The 25,361-nt window shown below is 40.1% G+C and overlaps 3 protein-coding genes and 2 long non-coding RNA genes across 5 annotated transcripts; 3 read left to right on the top strand and 2 right to left on the bottom strand.

Moving 5' to 3' along the window:
* Window positions 1-4,629: 4,629 nt before the first annotated feature.
* LOC131326088 (uracil-DNA glycosylase, mitochondrial) lies at window positions 4,630-6,011 on the bottom strand. Its single transcript, XM_058358681.1, has one exon. It carries the CDS (start codon window positions 5,890-5,892, stop codon window positions 4,921-4,923), a length of 972 nt encoding a protein of 323 aa, XP_058214664.1. The 5' UTR covers window positions 5,893-6,011; the 3' UTR covers window positions 4,630-4,920.
* Window positions 6,012-8,546: 2,535 nt separating this feature from the next.
* On the top strand, window positions 8,547-11,765 carry LOC131326084 (clathrin light chain 1-like). The gene is made up of 3 exons (XM_058358680.1): window positions 8,547-8,991; window positions 10,662-10,815; window positions 10,922-11,765. The coding sequence occupies exons 1-3, from the start codon at window positions 8,588-8,590 to the stop codon at window positions 11,525-11,527; spliced, it is 1,164 nt and encodes a 387-aa protein (XP_058214663.1). The 5' UTR covers window positions 8,547-8,587; the 3' UTR covers window positions 11,528-11,765.
* LOC131326083 (F-box/kelch-repeat protein At3g06240-like) lies at window positions 11,763-15,363 on the bottom strand. The gene is made up of 2 exons (XM_058358679.1): window positions 15,056-15,363; window positions 11,763-14,959 (listed from the first exon to the last, which is right to left on the bottom strand). The coding sequence occupies exon 2, from the start codon at window positions 14,815-14,817 to the stop codon at window positions 13,546-13,548; it is 1,272 nt and encodes a 423-aa protein (XP_058214662.1). The 5' UTR covers window positions 14,818-14,959; window positions 15,056-15,363; the 3' UTR covers window positions 11,763-13,545.
* A 1,013-nt stretch (window positions 15,364-16,376) lies between these two features.
* Window positions 16,377-18,993, top strand: LOC131326087 (uncharacterized). Its single transcript, XR_009199912.1, has 2 exons — window positions 16,377-16,610; window positions 18,749-18,993. It is a non-coding gene; the product is annotated as an uncharacterized LOC131326087 (long non-coding RNA).
* A 3,393-nt stretch (window positions 18,994-22,386) lies between these two features.
* Window positions 22,387-25,074, top strand: LOC131326085 (uncharacterized). Its single transcript, XR_009199911.1, has 2 exons — window positions 22,387-22,620; window positions 24,830-25,074. It is a non-coding gene; the product is annotated as an uncharacterized LOC131326085 (long non-coding RNA).
* Window positions 25,075-25,361: the final 287 nt, after the last annotated feature.

The raw sequence follows: 25,361 nt of genomic DNA, 5'->3' as shown, positions 1-25,361 counted from the left end.
GTTTGCACTAACGAAACGGACAGAATACCTGCTGAACGAATATAAAAACCAAGAACCACTGAATTCTGTTTTCTACAGCAAAACAGAATGCAGAATGAATGCTAGGAAATATAAAGAGATGTGGGAGAAATTCGGCATATATGTTTGTGTAGATTCTGACAAGTAGTGGTCTATTTATAGGCCACTACGCACCCATTGAGAATGGGTATGCACCTGATCTAGTCTGACTGGTGGATCAGATCCTACGGTCTTGATTGACCAGTCACACCCTGTCACACCGAACTAATGTACTGTTTCATTCACACCCAATCGGATTTGATCCAATCCGTTGGATTGTGTCCATTCGCGGCCGACGGGTGCAATCACAACTCCATGAACCAGAGCACGCATACGCTCGAGTGGCACCCGATCGAAACCGCCCCGTGTGACTCACCTGCCACGTGTTGACACGCGGCAAATGGTGCCTAGCGTTGACGTGCTAAGCGCAAAGTGCACCGCTAAAGCGCCACAATGCACCACAACCCACGCCACACAGCCCACGCCGCGCGCGCGCGTGTGAGTGTATTGCGCCCATCTCGAATAATCTCTACGATATCATAATCTGCTAACAGGGTCCAATTTAGAGCAGAGGTGTATGAACTAATCTCACAAGAGTTGATAGCACGGAAGAGATTTCGAACATGAAGCTTTAAAAGAAGTAAACCTTAGAAATTAGCTTTACTGTAGACCCTTATCTGCTCTTCTAAGCTCATCACAGGTCATAATCCATTACAAGATTCCTCCTATATATGATGCAAAATGGGACTCCCAATATGGTCCTATTTTACCATATGGGTCATTCGTTTGATAAATATTGAGATTTAAATCATTCATGTGAAAATTCAAGTTAATCGCATTTTTTTCCCAATAAGTTTGGTCTTGACTAATCTTATAAATACTCCAAACTTTAGTACAATACATTTTAATTACGGTCCAGTTCTGCTAAGTTTTTTATTTTTTAAATACTTATTTTCTGTTTTACGAAACCAGTCATTCTCTCACGATATATCATCTTTAATTCAGAAAATATGTACTAATTTGAAAAATAAGTACTTGTTTTAATTAGTAGTTACTTAAACTGTGAATAGTCTCAAATATTTTAACGAGCAACGCTGAGACCAAAACTCTAGGACACAAATCTGGGCAGATGTCTCCAAACCATCCGATGCACATATACATAAAGCCATCTGAAGTTCATTTATCTGTGTCAAGATCTAATTCTATAACTGTGTTCATAGACTTTTCCCATTTCAATTATTTTTCAAACTCACAACTATTGCACTGGAGTCACAAACACTCATGTAGAACGAAGCCTAGCCTTTACAAATAGGGCCCATAAACGAATCAAGCAACTCAAGTTCATTTGCATTGTTGCTCATTAAAAATTCAATTTGTTACATGATCAAACCAAGCTCAAGCAACCTATTAGTGGGCTTGTTCGGCTTATGCGGAATTAAAATTTTAAATTACTTTTGATCAACTAGATTAAAACTTATTTGAAATCAGCTCGCCTTATAAACAACCCAAATTTAAACTTCTATTTGAAGCTCGTTTTTCAAAATCAAGTTTAAACAATCAACTACTAGGCTCGTTGATCAGCCTTAACTTAGAGATTACAGGGAGAGAAAGAAAGTCTCAATAATCACTCATCGCGTGATAGTGAAACAGTGTGTTATCCACAAGTCATACTCCTACTTGTAGTGCATGTCCTTATATGCAGCAGGCTTACCATCACCAATCCATCAAAATACAAAAGCAAAAGAATATCTCAATTTTGAAAATATGCTGTTTCGACATCATGTGGCCATGGAAGTGCGGCGTTCACAAGCCTCCTTTGTGGCAATGGCATTTATCTATCTTGGACTCTGGCAGTAGCCTCAGCATCAGAGAGCCACTAGTTTCACATTTAGCTAAGTACTGGACAAAGAGACCATCTTCTTCATATAAACCTCAAAGGGTCCCCCTTTCCACGTTTATACGTTTGTACATGTCCTAATGAGTTGATTCCTACTGTAACTAACTTCAAATTCTCTATACCCAAATTTTCAATGATAAAAGTATCCCACCAATTGATGCCAGAGTTTGTTGACCCTCAGCAATTATCAAATCAGCAAGGCACCTATTTCCTTTTCCAAACAGCAGACTTCAAATGGGTATCGAAAGGGTGGGCAGAAAACCCAAAGGAAACAACTACTGGTGAATTATGCCCATTTTTCATACAGTAGAAAGACAACCCGCTCATCTTTTTCAGTTTCACATCTATGTATTTGGAACCCCATTTAATCGGAAGAGAGAAATGACTTATCACGTAGTAACTCCAACCATTAGTCTAGGTGCAGAAATGGGGGAACGGATTTATGTTCCTAGGACGTAGGAAACCAGATTGCTTAAAAATTGGTCCCAAAGTTGGGCACACGAAACATTCCAAATTTGATATTTTGTATATTTTGCACCCAAGTTACCATCTTGTAAAAGAAAATCTCAGCATACTCAAAATACGAAGGAAGATGAATCAAGAGAAAAGATAAGGCCTATCAGAAGACATAGGCAACTTTTGAGCTTTTAACAAAATGAGAGAGAGAGAGAGAGAGAGAGAGAGAGAGAGAGAGAGACCCAATAATTACCCGTCCATGTGTGTTAGACACAAAAGTCTGTTATCCACAAGCCCTACTTTCTAGTACATGTCCTTGTGTGCAGCAGTCCTACCATCACCATCAATGTCGCGCTTTCACTTACTCAATCGGTAAAAAAGCAAAGAATATCTCATTTGAGAATGCTTGTGTGACATCTTGCGGTCATAACTCATGAACGCGTGGCTATCACAAGCCTCCTTTGAGGCATCTATCTTGAAAACTATCAATAGTCTAAAGTCTAAACATGAGGCAGCCAAAGGTTGCCCATTTTGCTGAAGAAGTGGACAAAGCAACTATCCTATCATGAAAATAATGGTCCCTCATCTTACACTCATGTGTTATATCCGACAAATGAAAGTTGAATTTGTACTAACGAGTTGATTCCTTGCGTATCTAGTTAGACTTCACCTGTTTATGAGCGAAACATCGCAATCTTTTCTCTAGTTTTGTTCTGATAGGCGCCATGTGTTCAAGCCTCTTTATCTACATGCTATGAAGTACCGACACCTCTAGAGGTCAACGTATTGTAGTGTCAGACACAGGGACACAGCAGGGACATGTGTGAGACTTATTCACATTTTGCCATTTAAATTTGGGAAAAAAAATGAAAAAATACATATAAATATACACGTGGCGTGTCCCCCGCCATGTTCTTGTCCCCATTTTTTTAGAATTTCTGAGTCCGTGTCTGTGCATCATAGTCTGCATGGAGCACAAGGATCCTTGTAAGTCAGTAACAATAGAGAAAAAATTCTTCATAAATCAGTCGGATCCATTGAGAAGAATTTTTCACCAATTGATGCCACACTTCGCAATTACCACACTGGTAAGGCACCCTTTTTCTTTCCAAAGCAGCAGACTTCAAATGCTAAATTCAAAAGGGTAGTTAAACGAACCCAAGGAAAACAATTACTGCCTAATAATCCCCAGCTTTCATCAGCTACAGAGACCAGATCGGCCTCTGAATCATCTTTTCCACTTAGATATCAAGAAATTTGAATTCATGCTTAAATGAAAGAGAGAAAATATCAAAAGAAGGCACTAATGGTCAAATGGGCTGCCACTGAAATGAATTATCACTTCAAAAGTTTGGATGCAGAAACAACTAAGGTGATACTCACGAAGCTGCACAGCAGCTTCCCCCAGTCCCTAAACACGTGATGAAACTAAATCAAGAGAAGGATAAGCCCTATTATGAAAATGAACATTGGATCCAAACCATGGCTAGGAAGAGGAACCGTTCTGTTAGAAACAGAAATGGGCTGCACTCCTATAACAAACCCAAAATCTAGCACGGAGAAACGAGGAAATGTTTCTAGAAAGGATGACTAAGGATTGTGATATAATAAGTGACAAATACATCTGCCAATGGACTAATGCAAAGTTTCTGCAGGGAAGCAACAAAAATCAACCTAGAGGAGCAAAACCACTAATATTCACAAGAAAGACTATACCTGTCATAGAGCTGAAAGTAGAAGAATTCAAAATAAAAAGCAAGCTGTAAAAAGAATGTCATACAAGCTCATTCTCACCTTCTTTGCTCATTTAATTCCTAATAACGAGATAGAAGAGATTTTTGTTACAGTCTCCCTTCCATTAGGTCAGCAGCATGCCAATTTGTGAATGATGCATGCAACAATTCTCTATTCCGGCAAATTAAAAGAAAATTATTACAGTAGCACAATAGTGACAATACCAAGGACTTATAGATAAGAACAATAGACTTTGGAACACCACAATGACCAGAAAGGGAAGCTCCACATCAAAAAAAATTGCGAGACATACATTTGCCCACAATTTGGCAACCCAGAATCATGAAACGGAAGATGTTCAGTAGAACATTAGCAAGGTTCTAAGTTCTAAGATAGGCCCAAAAACAAGACTAAAGAAGAAAAGAACACCATGAAAAGTCGCCATTAACAAATGCAACAGCAGGATGAACTCAAGAATTTGCTACTTTTTCCAATAAACAGAAGAACTTCATAAATATCAACAGGGATTACAAACCATGTGAGGGCCCAAACATCCACACCATCAGAACACCACAAAAGAAGCCCCACACAAATACCATATCAACCAGTAGCAATAGAAGCAAACTCCTAACACAGAATATCCAAGATCATGCACTGGGACAAAATAAGGTTGTGGACCTGATGAAATCGGTCTCGAGAAGCCTTAAATACACTGCAAAACAGCAACAAAAGGTCTACCACAAAAAATCACTCTCCTGCCTCGCAACAACCCTAAATTACAATTGCCAATCTATTGGAGGAATACCCATTTGCTCCAAGATCCCATTAGTGCGAGAAAAATGCTTGCATCCAAAGAAACCTCGGTTCGCAGACAACCCAGAAGGATGAGCCGCTTTAAGAACATGGTGCTTCGTCTCATCAATCAACTTCAACTTCGCCTGCGCATAGTTTCCCCACAAGAGAAACACAACACCCTTCCTCTTCACGGAAATCGCCTTAATCACAGCATCAGTAAACTGCTCCCACCCCCCCTTCGAGTGGGAATTCGCCTGGTGCTGCCTAACAGTGAGTACAGCATTCAACAGCAGAACACCCTGCACAGCCCATTTCTCCAAATTCCCGTGAGACGGAATCGAGCAACCCAAGTCCTTCTCCAGCTCCTTGTACATGTTCGCTAAGCTAGAAGGCACTTTAACCCCTTGTGGGACAGAAAATGATAACCCCATTGCCTGACCCGGCCCGTGATACGGGTCCTGCCCGATGATCACGGCCTTCACTCTATCAAACGGGGTTGTGTTCAAAGCATTGAAGATCAAATGCTGAGGTGGGTATATGGGTATCCCACCGGACACCTCGGTTCGTACGAAATCGCTCAAGTTCCTGACGTAGGGCTTTTCAAACTCTTCTCGTAAGGCCTCAACCCAAGTCTCCTCGACCAACAGTTGGTCAAGATCGACGAAACCCAGTTCTTCAGAAGTGGTTTTTTTTACTCTGTTGATGCAGATTCTGAGGTTTCGCTTGGCCTTGGCTTGCAGTTGGTTGTGTTCGATGCGTGATTTCTGGTCTTTTGTGAGGGGGGTTGAGTGGGGAGAGGAGGAAGAAGAGAGGGATTTTGCAGTGGGGAGTGGTGGTGAGGGTTTGGGGGAAGCGGAAGGGGATAGGAAGGGAGATTGGGGAGAAGAAGAGGAGAGGTTTTTCAAGCGTTTTGCGGGGTGGAACAGATCCATTATTGTTCTGGAAGAAGCCATTTCCCTACCTCTCGCGGAAGCTAGGGCACATAAACCCAACTGGGGGGGATGGGAGGGGAAAAGGTGGGAAATTGGAAATCTTTTCTCTTCGGATTGGGGGGAAACTGATTAATGATGCTTTTGAGTTCGAGTATTGAATTTTGAGTTATGCTACGAGCACAACTTTAAAAGCATAATTTCGAAAACAATTGCAATTAATAGAACTTTTCGACTTGCATGGGTTCATATACTCCTACAATGGATGGCTCCTAAGCACAATTGTGTCCAAAATTTGTGCTCCTAAACCTTTTTGTTGAGTTTTACGTAGTTGTTTTGGCTTTCTGCCAATTGAAAAATCTATTTAAGGCTTCGTTTTGTTAAAAAATTTATTTTTTGAGTACTTATTTTTTATTTTACGAGACAATTCATTATCTCCCAATTTGTCACTTTTAATTCAAAAAATAAATACTTATTTTAGTGAGTGGAACAGGGTCTCCACTTCTATGTATTTTCGGATTTTGATTATAGAGGTCAAAAGCCAAAAGTAAGGCTTGAGGAGTGCTATTCGCAACCCTCTATTTTCTTTCATAACCTGTTAAAAATTTTCAATTATACTCGACAGTTCATTACCGAAATTGAGATATATTTTCAGCATTTAATTACCGAAATATAATATTTTTTTCAACAGATATTTACCGAAAATATATGTTCAGCAGTTGTTTACCGAAAGTTGAACATATTTTCGACATGTAGTTACCGAAATATAATCTTGTTTTCAACAGCAATTTACCGAAATGTTATTTATGATTTTCAACAACCATTTATCGAAATGTAATGGGCTATGGGAGAAAATAAAGGGCTGCGAATAGCGACGCCCTTAATTAATTCAACTAATGATGTTCTTGTGTTATGGTTGATACTTCTCTAAGGCTTTGTTTGGAACTTGTGGAAAAGAAAGGAAAATAAAAGAGAGGAAAAATGGGAAGAAAGTGAATTCTTTTCTCTTGTTTGATTGTAGAAAGAAAATGAAAAGAAACTAGAAAGAAAATGGTTTTCTCTTGTTTGGCTTCAAGAAGAAAATGGAAAGAAAATGGTTTTCTCTTGTTCAAATTAGGCACTTTTTCTATTTTCCTCAACCATATACTCCAGACTCCGGAGCTTTCCTTTCTATTTTCTTTTCATTTCCCTTATATAGAAACCAAACAACTCCTAAGAAAATTTTTTTATTTTCCTTTCTTTTCTCCCACTTTCCATAGGTTCCAATCAGACCTTAAAATTATACAACAACTTCATCTCCGTCCTTTGTAATTTTATTTTACCAATCTCTTAAGTGATATTAACTCTTTAGAATACCTCAAATCACATATGTTGGGCAGTTATAAATGACTAAAAAATTATACCACCTACAAATGAGATTTTTTATTGAGTTTTCTATTTCTAATCTACTGTAATAGATTTTGTACTGCTTTGTTCTTCGTTGCAAGCCATACAAGTAATTCAGACATCCTTAATCCTTTCGCTATGGTATTTTTTAGGGGTGAGCAAAAAATCCGTCAAACCGCGAATCCAATCCAACTCAATCCAAACCGAAAGATTTGGTTTGGTTTTTTAGTAGTATGATTTGGTCATGGTTTGAAAAAATTAGAAACCGTATTATATGGTTTGGTTTGTGGATTCACGTTCACGGTTATGATTCCAAACCGATCCGAACCGTATAATACATACATAAACGTATATAATTTAATTATGATTCGCCAAATAAATATGGGAGCCTTAGTTAACTACTCGCTCCGTCCATTTTTAAATGTTCCGCTTCGTAACTCTAACTTATTAAGAAAATAATATTATCACACCTTTCATATTAATTTTTACCTCAACTTTTCTTATTTACCCTCTATGGAGACATTATCATTACACTTTTACTCACTAACTTTTCAAAATAGAATCTACTTTTAAGGGTACAATGAAAAATGTACCAACTTTTACCCACTAACTTTACAAAATGGACATTTATTAAGGGACAGTCCAAAATGGAATACTGGACTTTAAAAAGGGGACGAAGGGAGTATTTTCCTAATTTTATTGATTCTATTAAATCCACCGCAATATTTAGTTTTTTTTCCCTTCTAAGATAATTTAAACTAAACTCCTATATATCATACCCAATCCTAATTTCCTGTAATTATTAATTTATTATATACAAAAAACACATGGGATCACGAGATCAATTAACTTTCACGACCTAATTCCTAAATTTCTCTAAATTTCTATACACGAAAACCAATTCCAATTCCAATTCCTGTAATTCCTTCACTACGAGGACTAATTATCCTAACTTTTTATACATGCAAATCGTGGTTTAAAACCGAAACCGAACCGTATTTTAATGGTTTGGATTGGTTTGGTTTTATGTTTTTTGTGGGTTGGTTTGGTTCTCGAAATTTATAATCCGTAGGTATTGGTTCGGTTCTTGGTTTAATACAAAACCGAACCAATCCGGACCATGCTCAGCCCTAGTTTTTTTATATTTTACATATATATTTTCTTTTTATAATACAAATCATTCTCTCATACATCACATTTCGAACAACGTTTTTAGACTGGAAACGCTGCCGTTTTTTGGGCTGCTTTTGGGCTGATCTGAACACACCAACGACCTACGAGACCTATATATAGAGAGATGAAAAGAGTGGTTTAGAGAGAGAAAGAGCTAAAAATGGAGTCGTTCGACGAAACATACACAGACGGAGCCCAAATCCATGCACCGTCGCCGCCCTTCGACGACGACGACGGCGGCTACCCCGGATACGCCCCCCAGCCCTACGACTTCGACCTCCCCGCCGCCGACGAGCCACAGCCCACCTACCCCACCGACGATTTCGCCCCCGTCGACGACGGCATTGGCAACAACAACAATCATCACGATCCGCATTACGGATTCGGATCGAACCCCGATCCCGACTACTCTCCGTCGCCGTTCGAGCCCGAATCGAACGGCAACGGGAAGCCGTACGATCTCGGGGGCGACGCGGAAGGAATCTTCACATCTTCCGACGGTCCGCTGCTTCCGGACCCCGGCCAGATGCGGGAGGAAGGTGCTGCTTTTCGCGAGTGGCGCCGGTGAGATTTTAATGTCACGTCTGAGTTGAGATTCAATTTGTCTTCGGATCTGATTTTGTTTTTTTCCCCTGATTTAGATGAAGAACCGAGAATTGAGCTGTTTTAGATCTGTCATTAGGTTGTATAGATCGATGTTGTGTTAAACGAACCAAGCTGCTCAAATCTTCGTTCGTAAAAAGCTTGTTTAAAATCTGGGTTTTCCATTAGCAAAGGTTGCTTGAACATTTTTTCATTGAAGCTCGTTAAGGTTTTAAACCAAGCTTGAACATTTCTTAATTGAAGCTCGTTAAGGTTTTCAAACAAGCTCGAACAGCTCGTTTAGACGAAGAACCAAAGATTACAAGTAGCACGATTTGAAAGGAAGGAACATTGAATGAACTGTATAATTAAGCAACTGTAATTTGCTGTTGTGTGTTGCATAACTTGCATTCTTTAATTCCTCTAGCTTTAAGTAAGTCAATAAACGTGTTTGTTCACTCGTTCGAAGATATGACTAAGAGATAATCGAAGATGACATAATAGCTAGTGGCTCCATTTAAAAGGAAGGAATTTGAATGATTTGGAATTTGGAATGGAGCTTTTGTAATGTGCTGTCATAGTAGAGAAAAAGCAAAAATGTATGAGGAAAGGGGCATGCTTTAATGTTGCTTTAACTGAGTTGATAAACATGTCAAATTATAAGACCATGCCGATTTGCTTAGAATTCTATGTCACACTTGATTTGAGGTGCTGAGAACCTTCCCCTTTACACTGGATAGAGGGTAGTTATCCATAATTTTAACCATTCATGAAAACCTATGGATAAGTCATATTTAAGCTCTTTTTCTTCATTTATTTTTTGTTTGCCAAAGGAAAGAGTTTTACTGATGAACGAACTTAATTAATGGCTAAGCAGCCTAAATTTTGAAAGGCTTTACACCACGTAGTAGGAAATCAAAATTCCAAACAGCGGTATCGCCTAAAGACAAATTTTATTCAAGCTCTTCTAAGATAGGACAAGTATTTAACAAGACACTATTTTTGTAAAATCGTGATAATCAGTGTACGACGATGTATCATTGCACAATTTTAGAAATGGTAAGTCAGGTAAATCTGCTATTCCTTTTGCTAGTGGATGGTGGTCTTTATTATAAAAGCACTGAGTTTGTTTCGAATTCTTAAGGTTCTATGGAGAATGACATATTGCATTTTCACACTGGATGGTCTCTTTGTTCTTATAGTTTTATTGGTGGTGATGCATTTTTTTTCAGTGGTTTTCTTTATGCATGCTATTATGTAGTGGATGTTGTTTGTGTTGTCCCCAGAACATGGCTCAAGTTTCAATGTCATTCCCAATTTTTTGTACTTCTATTTGAGCCCTCGAATTTTCATAATCAAGTCAATGCATGCCTGATTGGGACACAAGGCTTGGTTTGGTTTGGTAAGTCAATGCATGCCCTTTGATGATGGGAAGGTGATAATACACGAGTTTCATGTGATTTTAGATGCTTCAAATTCAAATATAAATGATACTTCACATTGAAAGACAAATCTTGAACAAAATTTGAAGGCCAAATTGATAACGTGTCTTTCCCTTATTATCATAAATTTTCTTCAATAAGAGGTTATTGGCTGTGTTGTTTCTTGCTTTTATACAGTTAATTTCTTCTTACCAGCCTTAATTTTTGCAGGCAAAATGCCATTCATCTTCAGGAAAAGGAGGAGAGGGAAAAGGAGATGAGGATCCAGATCATTAATGAAGCCGAGGAGTATAAACGAGCTTTCTATGAGAAAAGGAACCTCAACTGTGAGACCAACAGGGCTCATAACAGAGAAAGAGAGAAGGTATAACTAGCAGAAATCTGTTCTTGTACTCCCCTCTCTTGCATATTTAGTAAGTTTTTCTTAAAAACTTTATCATTAAGACAAATGATTTTGTCTTCCGGGTCAGCTGTACTGGGCGAACCAAGAGAAATTCCACAAAGAAGCCGACAAACAATACTGGAAGGCAATAGCAGAGATCATTCCTCGAGAGGTTTCCAAGATTGAGAAGAGGGGACGGAAGAAGGACGATGAAAATAAGCCTTCAGTAATGGTCATCCAAGGCCCAAAGCCCGGGAAACCCACGGATCTTACCCGAATGCGACAACTTATTGGGAAGCTGAAACAAAACCCTCCGCCTCACATGTTACCTCCTCCCACACCTGCCAAGGATGGTAAGGATGCGAAAGAAGGAAAAGAAACAGGGAAGGATGCGAAAGAAGGAGAAGAAAAAGGGAAGGTTGTGAAGGATGGAAAAAACGAGGCCGCCCCTGGAGCAGCAGCCAAGGAAGGAAAGGCTGATAGCAAGGATGGGAAAGACATGGCCACAACAGCGGCTGCTGGTGGTGATGTTTCCCCCGGCAAGCCTGTTTTGCCTGTTGTTTCTGAGAAACCTGTTTCACCCATTAAAGATGCGAATGATACCAATGGTGTCCTGGTTGCAAGCGAACCAGAGGCTCCTGCTGCAGCTGAGGGGGAGCATGTTACGGAAACTGAACCAGTGGCAACTGAGTAGCGACCGCATAGGAAATAAGAGCAACCATATTTGTTGCTAATTGATTCTTTTATTCTTTCTGTTTTTTTCGTGCAGCGTTATTGGAATACCCTTTTTTACCACTCTAAGCTTCATACCGCATAGGAAATAAGAGCAGCCATAATTTTAGGGTTTATGGCATGCAGTTCTTTTCTTATTCAGACTCAAACGCATTATCGTGTAGTCATTCTTTTAAAAAAGAGAGGAGGATTTCGGGTTTCGTTTTGGTCCTTGTTGGACTTGTTGTATCTTGAGTTTGAGCTTATATGAAAGAGTACGTTTACCGGAAAAAATACAAATTAAAAAAAAGAAAAGAAAAGAAACTTCGGTTGAAATCAAGCCCAATAAGTGCCATCAAAAGGGCGAGATGAAGCGCTGAAGAGCACATCTAGATAGAACATGGTTCCCCGGTAAATTGCTTAAATTTGTAGGATTATAGCTTGAGTGTTCCTTCGCTATCAACAGCAAAATAAATTCATACGATCAGCTTATGTAATCTAATGCCTCTAAAAACATGAGTAATAGTCCATTAGACGGCGAAGGAAATGGCGAGAACCCCCATACGTAATGTAGAAGAGTAGTAGCAAGAACTAGAAACATTAATTCACAATTATCATTATCATTTAAATGGATGAGTGCAATGCAGCAACAAATCTTTCAAATACAATGGGGTTGTAGTCATCAAATTCGAAGTTGAAGAGTTGAGATGAATGGCATCAACAAATAGGTAGCTGAGGCTTTTCTCCTTCCTGGAAAATGGTGAGCAAAGGGAAGAAAATGAGGTGAATCTGGTAGATAAAGAACACAAGGTTGTGTTTGGTTCACTTGAATGGAACTTCATACCTTCATTTGGTTCATTAAAAGAAAATGACAAATGCACATTACGAATAGAATCTTCATTCACTATTATAGCTGGCTGAGCCTTCCCACCTTTCTAGGACACAGTGTGTAAAGCTAAGACATTGAGGCTAATCTGGTAGATAAAGAACTTAAGGTTGTGTTGGGTTCACTAGAATGGAACGTTCAATCTGTCATTTGGTTTGTTAAAAGTAAACGACAGAATGCACATTACAAATGGAATCTTCATTCGAATGGCCCTTACATTGGCAAGCAAAGAAATGACAATAACATTACTTTCCTAAATCGTTCTAGTCATCCAGACATTGCCTTCTCACTGAAAGCATTAATACCACTTGCACCTTTCCACAATAATAGACATCAATTTCTCATGAAGTTAAATTCCATGAATAAAATCCTAGATGTAATGTCCAACGGGTTGCCAAACCTAAGGACGACGAGGCAGGGAGTTCTCTTCATGCAACTGTATCCAAACTTACTAGTTCAGTGCAGCACTAATGAAAGCCCCAAAGGTTTTGGCAGGCTTTGCAGGATTGGCAATGAGATAAGTGGATTTGAGGCTAGGGATGCAAAAAAATATCGCTGAACCAAAAAGACCTCAATTCCAGGCAATGAAAGTAGGAAAGAGGTAGGTCACATTGGTTCCTTCCAAGTGAGTCCAAGGGGGAATATTGTTCATGAATGGAGATTCTGATATTGCAACCGCCAAGTGCAAATTAAGGGTTCATACCAGGAACTCATTATGTCCAAAACTACACATACAATACCCATCTATAAGGAGTATCGGATACATTTAAGGCATATCACATAGGTACCTGCCAATGAGTATCCAAGGAGTATTAGTAACTTATATGGACATGACATGGATATAAACCATCTATAAATACCCATGCAATCATGCTTCATAGGTTAGATTCCAACCGTTATGAGTGGGCCCTAGCCACTTGTGTATGATCAAGGACATAATTTTAATTCAACATACATCACTAACCAAAATTCTATATAACTCAACATACATAACTATCAAAAAGGGATACGTGGATTTGCTTGCAACATCCAAAAACATTTAAATATAGACGCTCACGTGATACACGATTCATACAATTATTAATCTACAAAAAAGGGACAGAGTCATTTCTATGTTAGAAATATACCTGATAACTCTTCAAACTTTCACCTAAAGAAGCTTCATAGTGTCTCCAAATCCGTCCTCCATGATTAGGAGAGACGAGGGTCTCAATGTAGTTGCCTCCAAACGTATATTTAGTTGGAATGCCACAAACCACCATGTCCCTTAGTGTTTCGTTTTTTAGATTGTACACTAGTAGACCGGATTCATCAGATATCCTTACTCCATTAACTTCTTCTATTATTCTCAAAACAAATTCCTCTTTTGCTGTCAAATACAACACATCACCTAGAGGCATCCCGTGATTAGCAATCGTAAATTTGGTCCAAGACTCTCTTACCCCATACTTCATCATCTTCCAAACATCAATTTCAACTCCTTTATAGGGCGAAACAACCAAACAGAGACAACTCCCAAGAACCACCCTGAAGCGATACCCACGCCTATACTTATTGGATGAAGTAAACAAAGTAGGTAGATGCACTTCCCTGAAATTCTCATCCCACAAATTAAAAGCAACAAAAACTTTAGGACTATCGTGGGTCGTCGAACAAAGCCAATGCAGACGCTCATTAAAGCAAACCCCATGAAAATGTTCCTCAGGGTTATAACGTGAATCTTGAATTCTCCTCCAAGCATCAGTTTTCAGTGAATAGACAGCCACACTAGTAATACATGAAAAGCCATTAAAATCAACAATCAAATGGGAATAGAGCATCACAACCTTGTAATCATCCGTAGACGAGTCATAACCCAATCCATTTGCAATATAGTGGACATCGTCATAATAAAGTAGGTCAAGCAAAGGGGAATCGGGCAGTTCCTTGCATTCTGTAGTGAATGGATTGAACAAGAAGAGGTTGTAATATATACCTTCATCAGGAACTTGAACCAACCCCTCATCGGAAACTAGAACCAAGCCGTTGCAAGAGCCCCAACCGCGGACCCGGTTGGTGGGTCGGACGGAGAGAGCGAAATCGAGCTGTTCTGCGGTCGGGTTCGTAGCGGCAAAATCGACAGAGTAGAGGTCGCGGGAGAGGTCGCACGAGCTGGAAATGAGGAGGGTTTTTTGGGGTTTGTTCGGAGTGTTATTGGTTATGTGAAGGTGGGTTTTGGCGAAATGGGGGGAAGAGATTAGGGAATTCCATGAGGGAGAGACGCACTTGAATCGGCAGAGATACCTCACCGGTAGGAGAGAGAGTACGTGTTCCATGATCTCCGGTGGAAGGTTTCTCCAGATGGAATGGTCCATGATGGTCCCACTGTCGAACACAATGGTCTTCATCTTTCTTGTTTTTGTCTGAACTCTCACATTGTTCGACAGTCCTCAAAGTCTTTGTTTTTGTCTGAACCCTCACTGGCACCAAATCACTCCTATTTTGCGAAATAGAAGGCTCATACCAGCAAAAGAACCCACAATTCTCTGTCTATGAAGAAAAAAAAAACACAATAACACCAAGTTAGGGTTTCGGCTTGAACGAACAACAGCTAACATCAAGCCTTTGTTTTTGTCTGCAACTCACCTTAAACTTCGCACACCCGAAAAACCTTCGACCTGGGTTTTTGTGTTGTAGATTTTGTCAATGGTGCTGGTTCTCCGCAGAAACAGATGATCACAAAATCGGGATCATCTCTGCCATCGTCACTCGAAATGCTTCCTTCCATCCACATAGAGGGAGTACCAGTACCGAGAGAGCAGACAGAGGGAGAGTTGCAGACGAGTTGATCAAAGAATGAGAGAGAGAGAGAGAGAGAGAGAGAGATCAGTGTTTTTACTACAAGGTTACGAGTATTTTTTACTCCAATGGTGTCCCGGTTGCAACCGAACCAGGGACTCAGATCCTGTCCTGAGCTCCCTTCCAATCCCGTGCAGTTTTGTCCTTTTGTGGGCCCATTCCGTGAACAAAAAATATCAAAATCATTCATTTTTTATATATCGCTAAAAAAAAAATACATTAAAAATCATGTTGGTCCAATATAATTTCATTGAATTTTTTTAATGCATTTAGTTTTGGAGAAATGTATTGAAGGATTACAATCCTGTGTTCAAAGATTGAGAAGAGGGGACGAAGAAGGACGATGAAAATAAGCTTCGAGTAAATGGTCATCCAAGGCCCAAAGCCCGGGAAACCCACGGATCTTACCCAAATGCGACAGCTAAGGGTGGTAAGGATGCGAAAGAAGGAGAAGAAAAAGAGGGAAGGTTGTGAAGGATGGAAAAAAACATATGAGGCCACCCCTGGAGCAGCAGCCGAGGAAGGAAAGGCTGATAGCAAGGATGGGAAAGACATGGCCACAGCGGCGGGTGCTGGTGGTGATGTGTCCCCCGGCAAGCCTGTTTTGCCTGTTGTTTCCGGGAAACTTGTTTCGCCCATTAAAGATGCTATTGATACCAAGGAGCCCATTAAAGATGCTATTGATAGCAACGGTGTCCTGGTTGCAGGCGAACCAGGGGCTCCTGCTGCAGCTGAGGGGGAGCAAGTTACGGAAACTGAACCGTGGCAACTGAGTAGCGACCGCATAGGAAATAAGAGCAACCATATTTGTTGCTAATTGATCTTTTATTCTTTCTATTTTTTTTTCGTGCAGTGTTATTGGAATACCCTTTTTACCACTCTAAGGGCCCGTTTGGATGCGAGATGTAGAGACCCGTATTATTTTTTTTAGGCTATATTTTTTTTGTTAATGTATAGCCCGTCAAGATAGACAGTGCGGATATTCGGTGTGACGTGTTCGTGGGAGGATATAAGGGTAATTGTGTGAAGGGTGCACGTGTGAGTGTGGTGCGAGAAGCGAGGGATTGCTCCCCACTTCTACAATTTCCCCAGGAGACTACTTTCTCACATTTCTCTTTTCTCACTCTCTCGGCACTCTCTCTCCTCCTCTCTTCCGAAAAACTTCCTCCTCTCTTCTCTCTTCGATTTCATCTACCTAGAGGGTGATTCCGGACAAGGTCCGAGAATTAAAGTTGCTATACGGCGCATGGGCTTTCCGAATATCCAAGAAAAATCATGATCGGACCGCGTGGGAGCTTGGTTGACTTGGTCAAAGGTTCGGGTTTTGCTCAAAACCCATGAGGTAGGGATCTCTTACTCTTGTTATGCGTTTATTCGGTGTTTATGTACCTAGATCGTGCTTTGTTTCGTTGTTTGAGGTTGTTTGAGGTTGTTTGTTCCATTTCCGAAATTCTGCAGAAACAGGATCTTTGTTTTTGGGGTTTTACGCCTTCTTAAACTCATGATAGAATTTTGGTTCATTCGTATGAAATAGAGTAGACTTAGAGCCCGTTCTAATGCCGCTGGAATCATACGAAACCGTCGAGAATTGAATTGATGGTGATTTTTAGAAAACTGGTCTGCAATCTGTCTCGTGTTCTGGATGTCAGCCCACTTCGAATGGCCATAACTTCCTCGTCCGATGTCCGTTTCATGCAAACTTTATATCGATTCGAAGGTCTTGAAGTCAGCTTTCATTTGCCACTAGAATCGTCTTAAAACTCTTAGTACACAGAAAGTTATGTCCGTTTGAGTGGAGGTGTGTCAATCTGTCATGCTGCGCGACAGATTCGTGTAGCCTGGGAAAACCCCTGTTTAACCACCCTTTGAGGGCAGATTTGACAAGGGTTCCTTCGTGACTTTTAAGCTTCATTCAATCGCGCAACTATTGGGACTGGAATCACTCAAAAATATTAAGAACTCGATTTATAGTAATTTTCAGAAGATTGAACGAAAATCTGAAAATCTGGGCAGGGTATCGGGCTGCGTTTTCTTTTTATTGTTTGTTATGGTTAAATGATGCTATTGGTTATGGGTCCTTGTGGGTTTTAAAGATTAGTAAGTTGGTGATAATTTGGCGTTGGAATCATTGAAAAATATTGAGTATGCAATTTTTAATGATGTTGTATAATCGTTTTAACTCGATAATGGGTGTGAGATTGATTATGGATGGGTTGTGCATAATGAAGGATGTTTATGGACCTATGATTCGAGTGTTACGGCTACGTGTGACATCGAACTTTGTATGTATCATGGTGTGGCATGTCATAGCATATGGACAATGGATGGAGTCGTATCCAACTTCGGATGTCGACGAAGGTTACGGGGCCTAACACCGCCTGGAATTTACGTCAATATGGACGGAGCCTAGTTCACCTCATTGGTGGGACCTTGGCGAGGGTTACGGGGCCCAACACCGCCCGGAATTCACGTCAATATGGACGGAGCCCGGTTCACCTCATTGGTGGGACCTTGGCGAGGGTTACGGGGCCCAACACCGCCCGGAATTCACGTCAATATGGACGGAGCCCGGTTCACCTCATTGGTGGGACCTTGGCGAGGGTTACGGGGCCCAACACCGCCCGGAATTCACGTCAATATGGACGGAGCCCGGTTCACCTCATTGGTGGGACCTTGGCGAGGGTTACGGGGCCCAACACCGCTCGGAATTCACGTCATTATGGACGGAGCCCGGTTCACCTTCTTGGTGGGACCTTGGCGGGGGTTACGGGGCCCAACATTGCCCGGTGCATTGCTTTGCATCACATATCACGCATTGTTGATTGGTTGAGCTAGACTTATGACCTGTGTTGCTTGAGAAATGAAAAGAGAGATAAAGTTGTTAATCTAATGTTTGGCTTGTCGTTCGACTTTGAACCGTATCTTGGATTACTATTCTTCCTCACTGAGCCTCTTGTTCGGTACAAATCAAGGAAACTAGTTCTTGTTGCATGGAGTGGCTAATACTTGAGAAATGAAAGATAAATTAATTATGTTAAAAAAAAAAGGAAATCCAATGATATGTTTGTGTTGTTCTGCTGATAGATATACTCATTGTTATTAGCGTCTTGGGGTTCGTTGTACATATATAATGTTGCTCACTTACCACTGTTGGTGCATGATCATCACATATTCGTATGGATCAAGGCAAAATGGAGTAATTGCGTAGCGATGGACAAGTGACGGTTGAGGATAAGTTGTGGTCTAATTAGGATAATTCGGGTTGGTTTATGCTTCTAGTTTGACGTATGAGCTGTTAGGAAAACTTTTATGAAATTATGATCCCTTGGTTGTAGTATGCTCGTTTGTGGTGGAAAACTCACGTTTCTTTGTGGTATCTCGTCACATCACTCAGTATAGGTGTATGATTCATCGCATTTTCATATAGCTTGAGTATAGATTTCTCTACTGGGCTAGTGTAGCTCAACCTACCATTTTCAGGTACACTACATGGACACAGTCTTGGAGGGTGTGAAGTGCATGCAGACATCACAGGCTAAAGTTATTTTCTGAAGAACTTGTCTTTCCCTTGTAAATCAAACTGTATTGTACTATTTTCTCTAACTTGGAATACTGTATCAGTTGACAAATTGTGAGATTTAGAAACTGTATGTCGTAATTTGGGGTACCGTATATACTATTGTGAGGATTTGTAATTAAAATGGTATTGTTATTTATGTTAAAAATCGAGGGCGTGACAACTTGGTATCAAAGCATTAGGTTAGAATACCTGGCGACCTTGGGGAGACTTTTAGTCTCATGGGTTCAAAATTCATTGCGTACTTTTACAAAAGTGTGTGTGAGCTTGCATCAATGACGTGTGTTCACTGAACTGGCATTGCATCTATGTTTGCATGAAATAGTAAAAAGTTGATGACTCACGTCAAAAAAAAATTGAAGTTTGGCATCATTGTAGTGACTGTGGTTACGTCTGTCGTCATTATTATTATTGCTGATGGCAGTCTTGTTCTTGAATCCCATGTGGTAAGATGCCTTCTATAAGTGATGCTAGATAGGGTGGATCTAGAAAATCATGATGGTTGAAGTGCTTATGCGCAGTGGCGATGCCGATGTGTGAAAGATAGTATTCATTAGCATATAAAAGAAGAGTTAGAATATTAATGGGACTTAAGAGTAAAGTGTTAGATGTGTTTCTGTTTGAATTGCGTGGATTACGTATTTAAGTTTTAAGTGTATTGAGTAAATCTTATGTGATATGAGTTGTATTGAGTATATATGCAAGGAGAGTGATACATTTGTTGAGAATAGAGTTAGTGAGTGTTTTAATGTGTTTAAAAAGGCAATGTCCTGTTGTGATAGTAATTGTGGTTAGTCATTTTTTTTTTGATGGTTAATGAGGTAGTGGCTGTGAGCATATGTAAGGCAAGTTGAACCCATATTGCGAACTATATGTATCTAAGGTTGACTTAGAAAGATGAAAGTTATAGGTATGGTGTCGGGATACAGTATGTGTCTTCTGGACGCCCAAGTGACTACCGATGAGATCCAATTGAAAGAGGCGATTGATCACCGCTCCTTCTAGATGGAAGTCTTGGAAAGTCAATTGGACACTAGGATTGTGTATAGGGGTTAGATCTCTAGATTTAAGATAGATGGCTCTACGTAGGAGTTTCATAAAAAAAGGGGAAGTGTTATGGTGTCGTAATCTTCATTGTTGAGGTGAATGTCGTGGTGGTGTCATTATGACAGGATGGTAGAAAATAGTGATAGCATTGTGTGGAAAAAAAAAAAGGGAGACAAGACTTGAGAGGTGTACTATATCGATGTGACTTGAGGCAAGTGATTGATGTCAGTGTGTGGTGAGAGACTTGTCTGAAGTAAGGGCAATATGAATGAGGACTGTTGTGAGTTGAAAGATTAGAGTGTAGAGATGATGTGTGATGTGTAATTGGCGACGTAGACTAGACTGATGACAGTATAGAATGCATTGAGGTATGCCGCTGAGGTGATAGATTTGAGAGAAACTAAGGTTTAAATAGTGATAGTGATAGGAGTCTTAGAATATAATGTGAAGTATAGAAGGATTGTTTGCAATCCCGGAGTCTTGTGGGTATTCAGGGATAAGTCTGTCAGTCGGTCTGTGTCAGTGTTTGAGTTCTAGCATGAAGATATTCGAGAGTATTAGATGTTCGTTGGTGCAGCTATTGCACACTTTGTGTAGGTGCTCTAGTGATGAGATGTTAATAGGTTGCAATATTGTTAAAATAGAGGAATGATACGTGTATTTATGATGTGAAGTTTAAGATTGTGAATGTGAAAAGTACGTGATTTGATTCGACCGAATGAATGAGAAAGCTCGAGATTGGTAAAGTAAATAGACACTGTATAAGGTTTTGTGAGAGTAAAAGGAATAAGATGACTGTTGGGTTTCCTGAAGCCATGAATTATAAAGTAGTGGATACTTGGTGAGTCTGTTGGGCACTCGGGGAGTTCGTTGGATACCTTTTGAATCCGTTGGATATTGAGTGAGTCTGTTAATGTGTGAATATGTGGCTGGTGTTGTGTAAGCCATTCAACTCTACGGTTGATTTTCTGGAGATATTTCATGTAAGTGTTGATATTTCATTAGGTGCTTGATCTGTTGTGTAATCTGAATGTGTGAAATTTGCCCTTAAGATGCAGTCCAGAATTGGTAAAAAGAGTTATGGGGATACAAAGAGGTGTGAGTTAGAGATTGTGGTTAGCGGTTTTGATTTATGTGTATTGAGTATCTTTGTATGAAATTATTGGTGTTCGGTTAATGGAAGTGTCCTATTGATACATCTGAAGATCGGGTTGAAGTCAAAACTTATTTTTCTTTTTTTTTCCGAATGAGAGTGATGTTCTATGAAAGTTGATTTTTAGTTTAGTTCATTTTGAAAAATAATACCGATACAAGTTTGGAGTCGGCTATATCATGCTGATGTGAACCTTATCTTAAATTCGTTACTATGTTGTGATTGTTATCTAAATTGTCGTTACCCTTAAAGACTAGGTGAGGTGCATAAGATTGATTGGTGATGATATCTTTAAAAAAAAAAAAAAATTGTAAATGAACTTTTCCTGTTAAATTCTATAAAATTTCGCCACAAGGTGGACGTGTTTCGATGATTTTTTCAACTATGGAAACTAAAATTTTCAATGGATCAAGTTTTCCGTCAAAACTGCTTGGAGGTGTGTGATATTACACTTTTACTATGAGAATGATGAGTGGGAAACTCATTATTGTTGTTTAATTCTGATCTCATTGTGTCGGACACGTAGACTTTGAGCTAACGTATGCCTTTAAAGGGAACTTGTCTTGAGTTAGCATTGAGGCTCATTAGAGCTTTGCTTATGTGAGTCTTGAGAGCGAAAGTAAGTTGAATAATAAGAAAGAAAGTGAAATAGAAAAGTATGAGAGTTGACCACTTTATTAGCGTACATGAAGAGTCTTATAAACCTCAAGGGAGAGAATGGAAAATCTTAAACTTGTTAATTGTATATGGCTTGGCAAGTTGTTGAGTTACGATGCCGTGAAGTTCTCCTTTGTGTTTGGATACTATCCTTAGAACCGGAACTGATTAATCGGAAAGAGTGAAAATGGATACGGTTTGGGAGACCAAAACTGATTGCTAACACGAGTAAGATTCATACGAACACGGTAGCTCCTTCATCGATGTGTGTGAACCTTAGGATCTGACGATCGCTTTGGTAAGAGGTGATACAAATTGATTGTGGCATTGTAGAGTTCATTGCGTCTTGGACACGAGAGTAGATGGGTACGAAACATCATGAGTGGACACAGTCTTGTGGATTAGAGTTTTTCTTTGATGATGTGTTTTCATAGGTTTGATTTAAATTTCGAGGACGAAATTTCTTTAAGGAGGGTAGGATGTAGAGACCCGTATTATTTTTTTTAGGCTATATTTTTTTTGTTAATGTATAGCCCGTCAAGATAGACAGTGCGGATATTCGGTGTGACGTGTTCGTGGGAGGATATAAGGGTAATTGTGTGAAGGGTGCACGTGTGAGTGTGGTGCGAGAAGCGGGGGATTGCTCCCCACTTCTACAATTTCCCCAGGAGACTACTTTCTCACATTTCTCTTTTCTCACTCTCTCGGCACTCTCTCTCCTCCTCTCTTCCGAAAAACTTCCTCCTCTCTTCTCTCTTCGATTTCATCTACCTAGAGGGTGATTCCGGACAAGGTCCGAGAATTAAAGTTGCTATACGGCGCATGGGCTTTCCGAATATCCAAGAAAAATCATGATCGGACCGCGTGGGAGCTTGGTTGACTTGGTCAAAGGTTCGGGTTTTGCTCAAAACCCATGAGGTAGGGATCTCTTACTCTTGTTATACGTTTATACGGTGTTTATGTACCTAGATCGTGCTTTGTTTCGTTGTTTGAGGTTGTTTGTTCCATTTCCGAAATTCTGCAGAAACAGGGTCTTTGTTTTTGGGGTTTTACGCCTTCTTAAACTCATGATAGAATTTTGGTTCATTCGTATGAAATAGAGTAGACTTAGAGCCCGTTCTAATGCCGCTTGAATCATACGAAACCGTCGAGAATTGAATTGATGGTGATTTTTAGAAAACTGGTCTGCAATCTGTCTCGTGTTCTGGATGTCAGCCCACTTCGAATGGCCATAACTTCCTCGTCCGATGTCCGTTTCATGCAAACTTTATATCGATTCGAAGGTCTTGAAGTCAGCTTTCATTTGCCACTAGAATCGTCTTAAAACTCTTAGTACACAGAAAGTTATGTCCGTTTGAGTGGAGATGTGTCAATCTGTCATGCTGCGCGACAGATTCGTGTAGCCTGGGAAAACCCCTGTTTAACCACCCTTTGAGGGCAGATTTGACAAGGGTTCCTTCGTGACTTTTAAGCTTCATTCAATCGCGCAACTATTGGGACTGGAATCACTCAAAAATATTAAGAACTCGATTTATAGTAATTTTCAGAAGATTGAACGAAAATCTGAAAATCTGGGCAGGGTATCGGGCTGCGTTTTCTTTTTATTGTTTGTTATGGTTAAATGATGCTATTGGTTATGGGTCCTTGTGGGTTTTAAAGATTAGTAAGTTGGTGATAATTTGGCGTTGGAATCATTGAAAAATATTGAGTATGCAATTTTTAATGATGTTGTATAATCGTTTTAACTCGATAATGGGTGTGAGATTGATTATGGATGGGTTGTGCATAATGAAGGATGTTTATGGACCTATGATTCGAGTGTTACGGCTACGTGTGACATCGAACTTTGTATGTATCATGGTGTGGCATGTCATAGCATATGGACAATGGATGGAGTCGTATCCAACTTCGGATGTCGACGAAGGTTACGGGGCCTAACACCGCCTGGAATTTACGTCAATATGGACGGAGCCTAGTTCACCTCATTGGTGGGACCTTGGCGAGGGTTACGGGGCCCAACACCGCCCGGAATTCACGTCAATATGGACGGAGCCCGGTTCACCTCATTGGTGGGACCTTGGCGAGGGTTACGGGGCCCAACACCGCCCGGAATTCACGTCAATATGGACGGAGCCCGGTTCACCTCATTGGTGGGACCTTGGCGAGGGTTACGGGGCCCAACACCGCCCGGAATTCACGTCAATATGGACGGAGCCCGGTTCACCTCATTGGTGGGACCTTGGCGAGGGTTACGGGGCCCAACACCGCCCGGAATTCACGTCAATATGGACGGAGCCCGGTTCACCTTCTTGGTGGGACCTTGGCGAGGGTTACGGGGCCCAACACCGCCCGGAATTCACGTCATTATGGACGGAGCCCGGTTCACCTTCTTGGTGGGACCTTGGCGGGGGTTACGGGGCCCAACATTGCCCGGTGCATTGCTTTGCATCACATATCACGCATTGTTGATTGGTTGAGCTAGACTTATGACCTGTGTTGCTTGAGAAATGAAAAGAGAGATAAAGTTGTTAATCTAATGTTTGGCTTGTCGTTCGACTTTGAACCGTATCTTGGATTACTATTCTTCCTCACTGAGCCTCTTGTTCGGTACAAATCAAGGAAACTAGTTCTTGTTGCATGGAGTGGCTAATACTTGAGAAATGAAAGATAAATTAATTATGTTAAAAAAAAAAGGAAATCCAATGATATGTTTGTGTTGTTCTGCTGATAGATATACTCATTGTTATTAGCGTCTTGGGGTTCGTTGTACATATATAATGTTGCTCACTTACCACTGTTGGTGCATGATCATCACATATTCGTATGGATCAAGGCAAAATGGAGTAATTGCGTAGCGATGGACAAGTGACGGTTGAGGATAAGTTGTGGTCTAATTAGGATAATTCGGGTTGGTTTATGCTTCTAGTTTGACGTATGAGCTGTTAGGAAAACCTTTATGAAATTATGATCCCTTGGTTGTAGTATGCTCGTTTGTGGTGGAAAACTCACGTTTCTTTGTGGTATCTCGTCACATCACTCAGTATAGGTGTATGATTCATCGCATTTTCATATAGCTTGAGTATAGATTTCTCTACTGGGCTAGTATAGCTCAACCTACCATTTTCAGGTACACTACATGGACACAGTCTTGGAGGGTGTGAAGTGCATGCAGACATCACAGGCTAAAGTTATTTTCTGAAGAACTTGTCTTTCCCTTGTAAATCAAACTGTATTGTACTATTTTCTCTAACTTGGAATACTGTATCAGTTGACAAATTGTGAGATTTAGAAACTGTATGTCGTAATTTGGGGTACCGTATATACTATTGTGAGGATTTGTAATTAAAATGGTATTGTTATTTATGTTAAAAATCGAGGGCGTGACACGGGATTAGGTTTGAAAGTATTATGTAAGAAGAGGAATTCGATAGGAGGGGGTATTAGTTAATAAGAAATGACCCACGTTGATGTGATATTTATGGAGGGGATATTAAATAGTACTTGGTTTGAATGGAGAATTAATTTGGGGTATAAGAAATGGAAATTGACGTAAAAAGCTGTTAAAAGATTTTTTTGCCCTTATGCAGAGTTTTTTTACAAAATTTGGTAGTTTCACTATAATTAGAATAAATACATGTTAACAAAAAAAAATTAAGTGT

The sequence above is a fragment of the Rhododendron vialii genome, chromosome 5a, assembly GCF_030253575.1.
Source record: "Rhododendron vialii isolate Sample 1 chromosome 5a, ASM3025357v1".
Taxonomy (NCBI): domain Eukaryota; kingdom Viridiplantae; phylum Streptophyta; class Magnoliopsida; order Ericales; family Ericaceae; genus Rhododendron; species Rhododendron vialii.
This window is presented reverse-complemented; position numbering and strand designations above follow the sequence as displayed.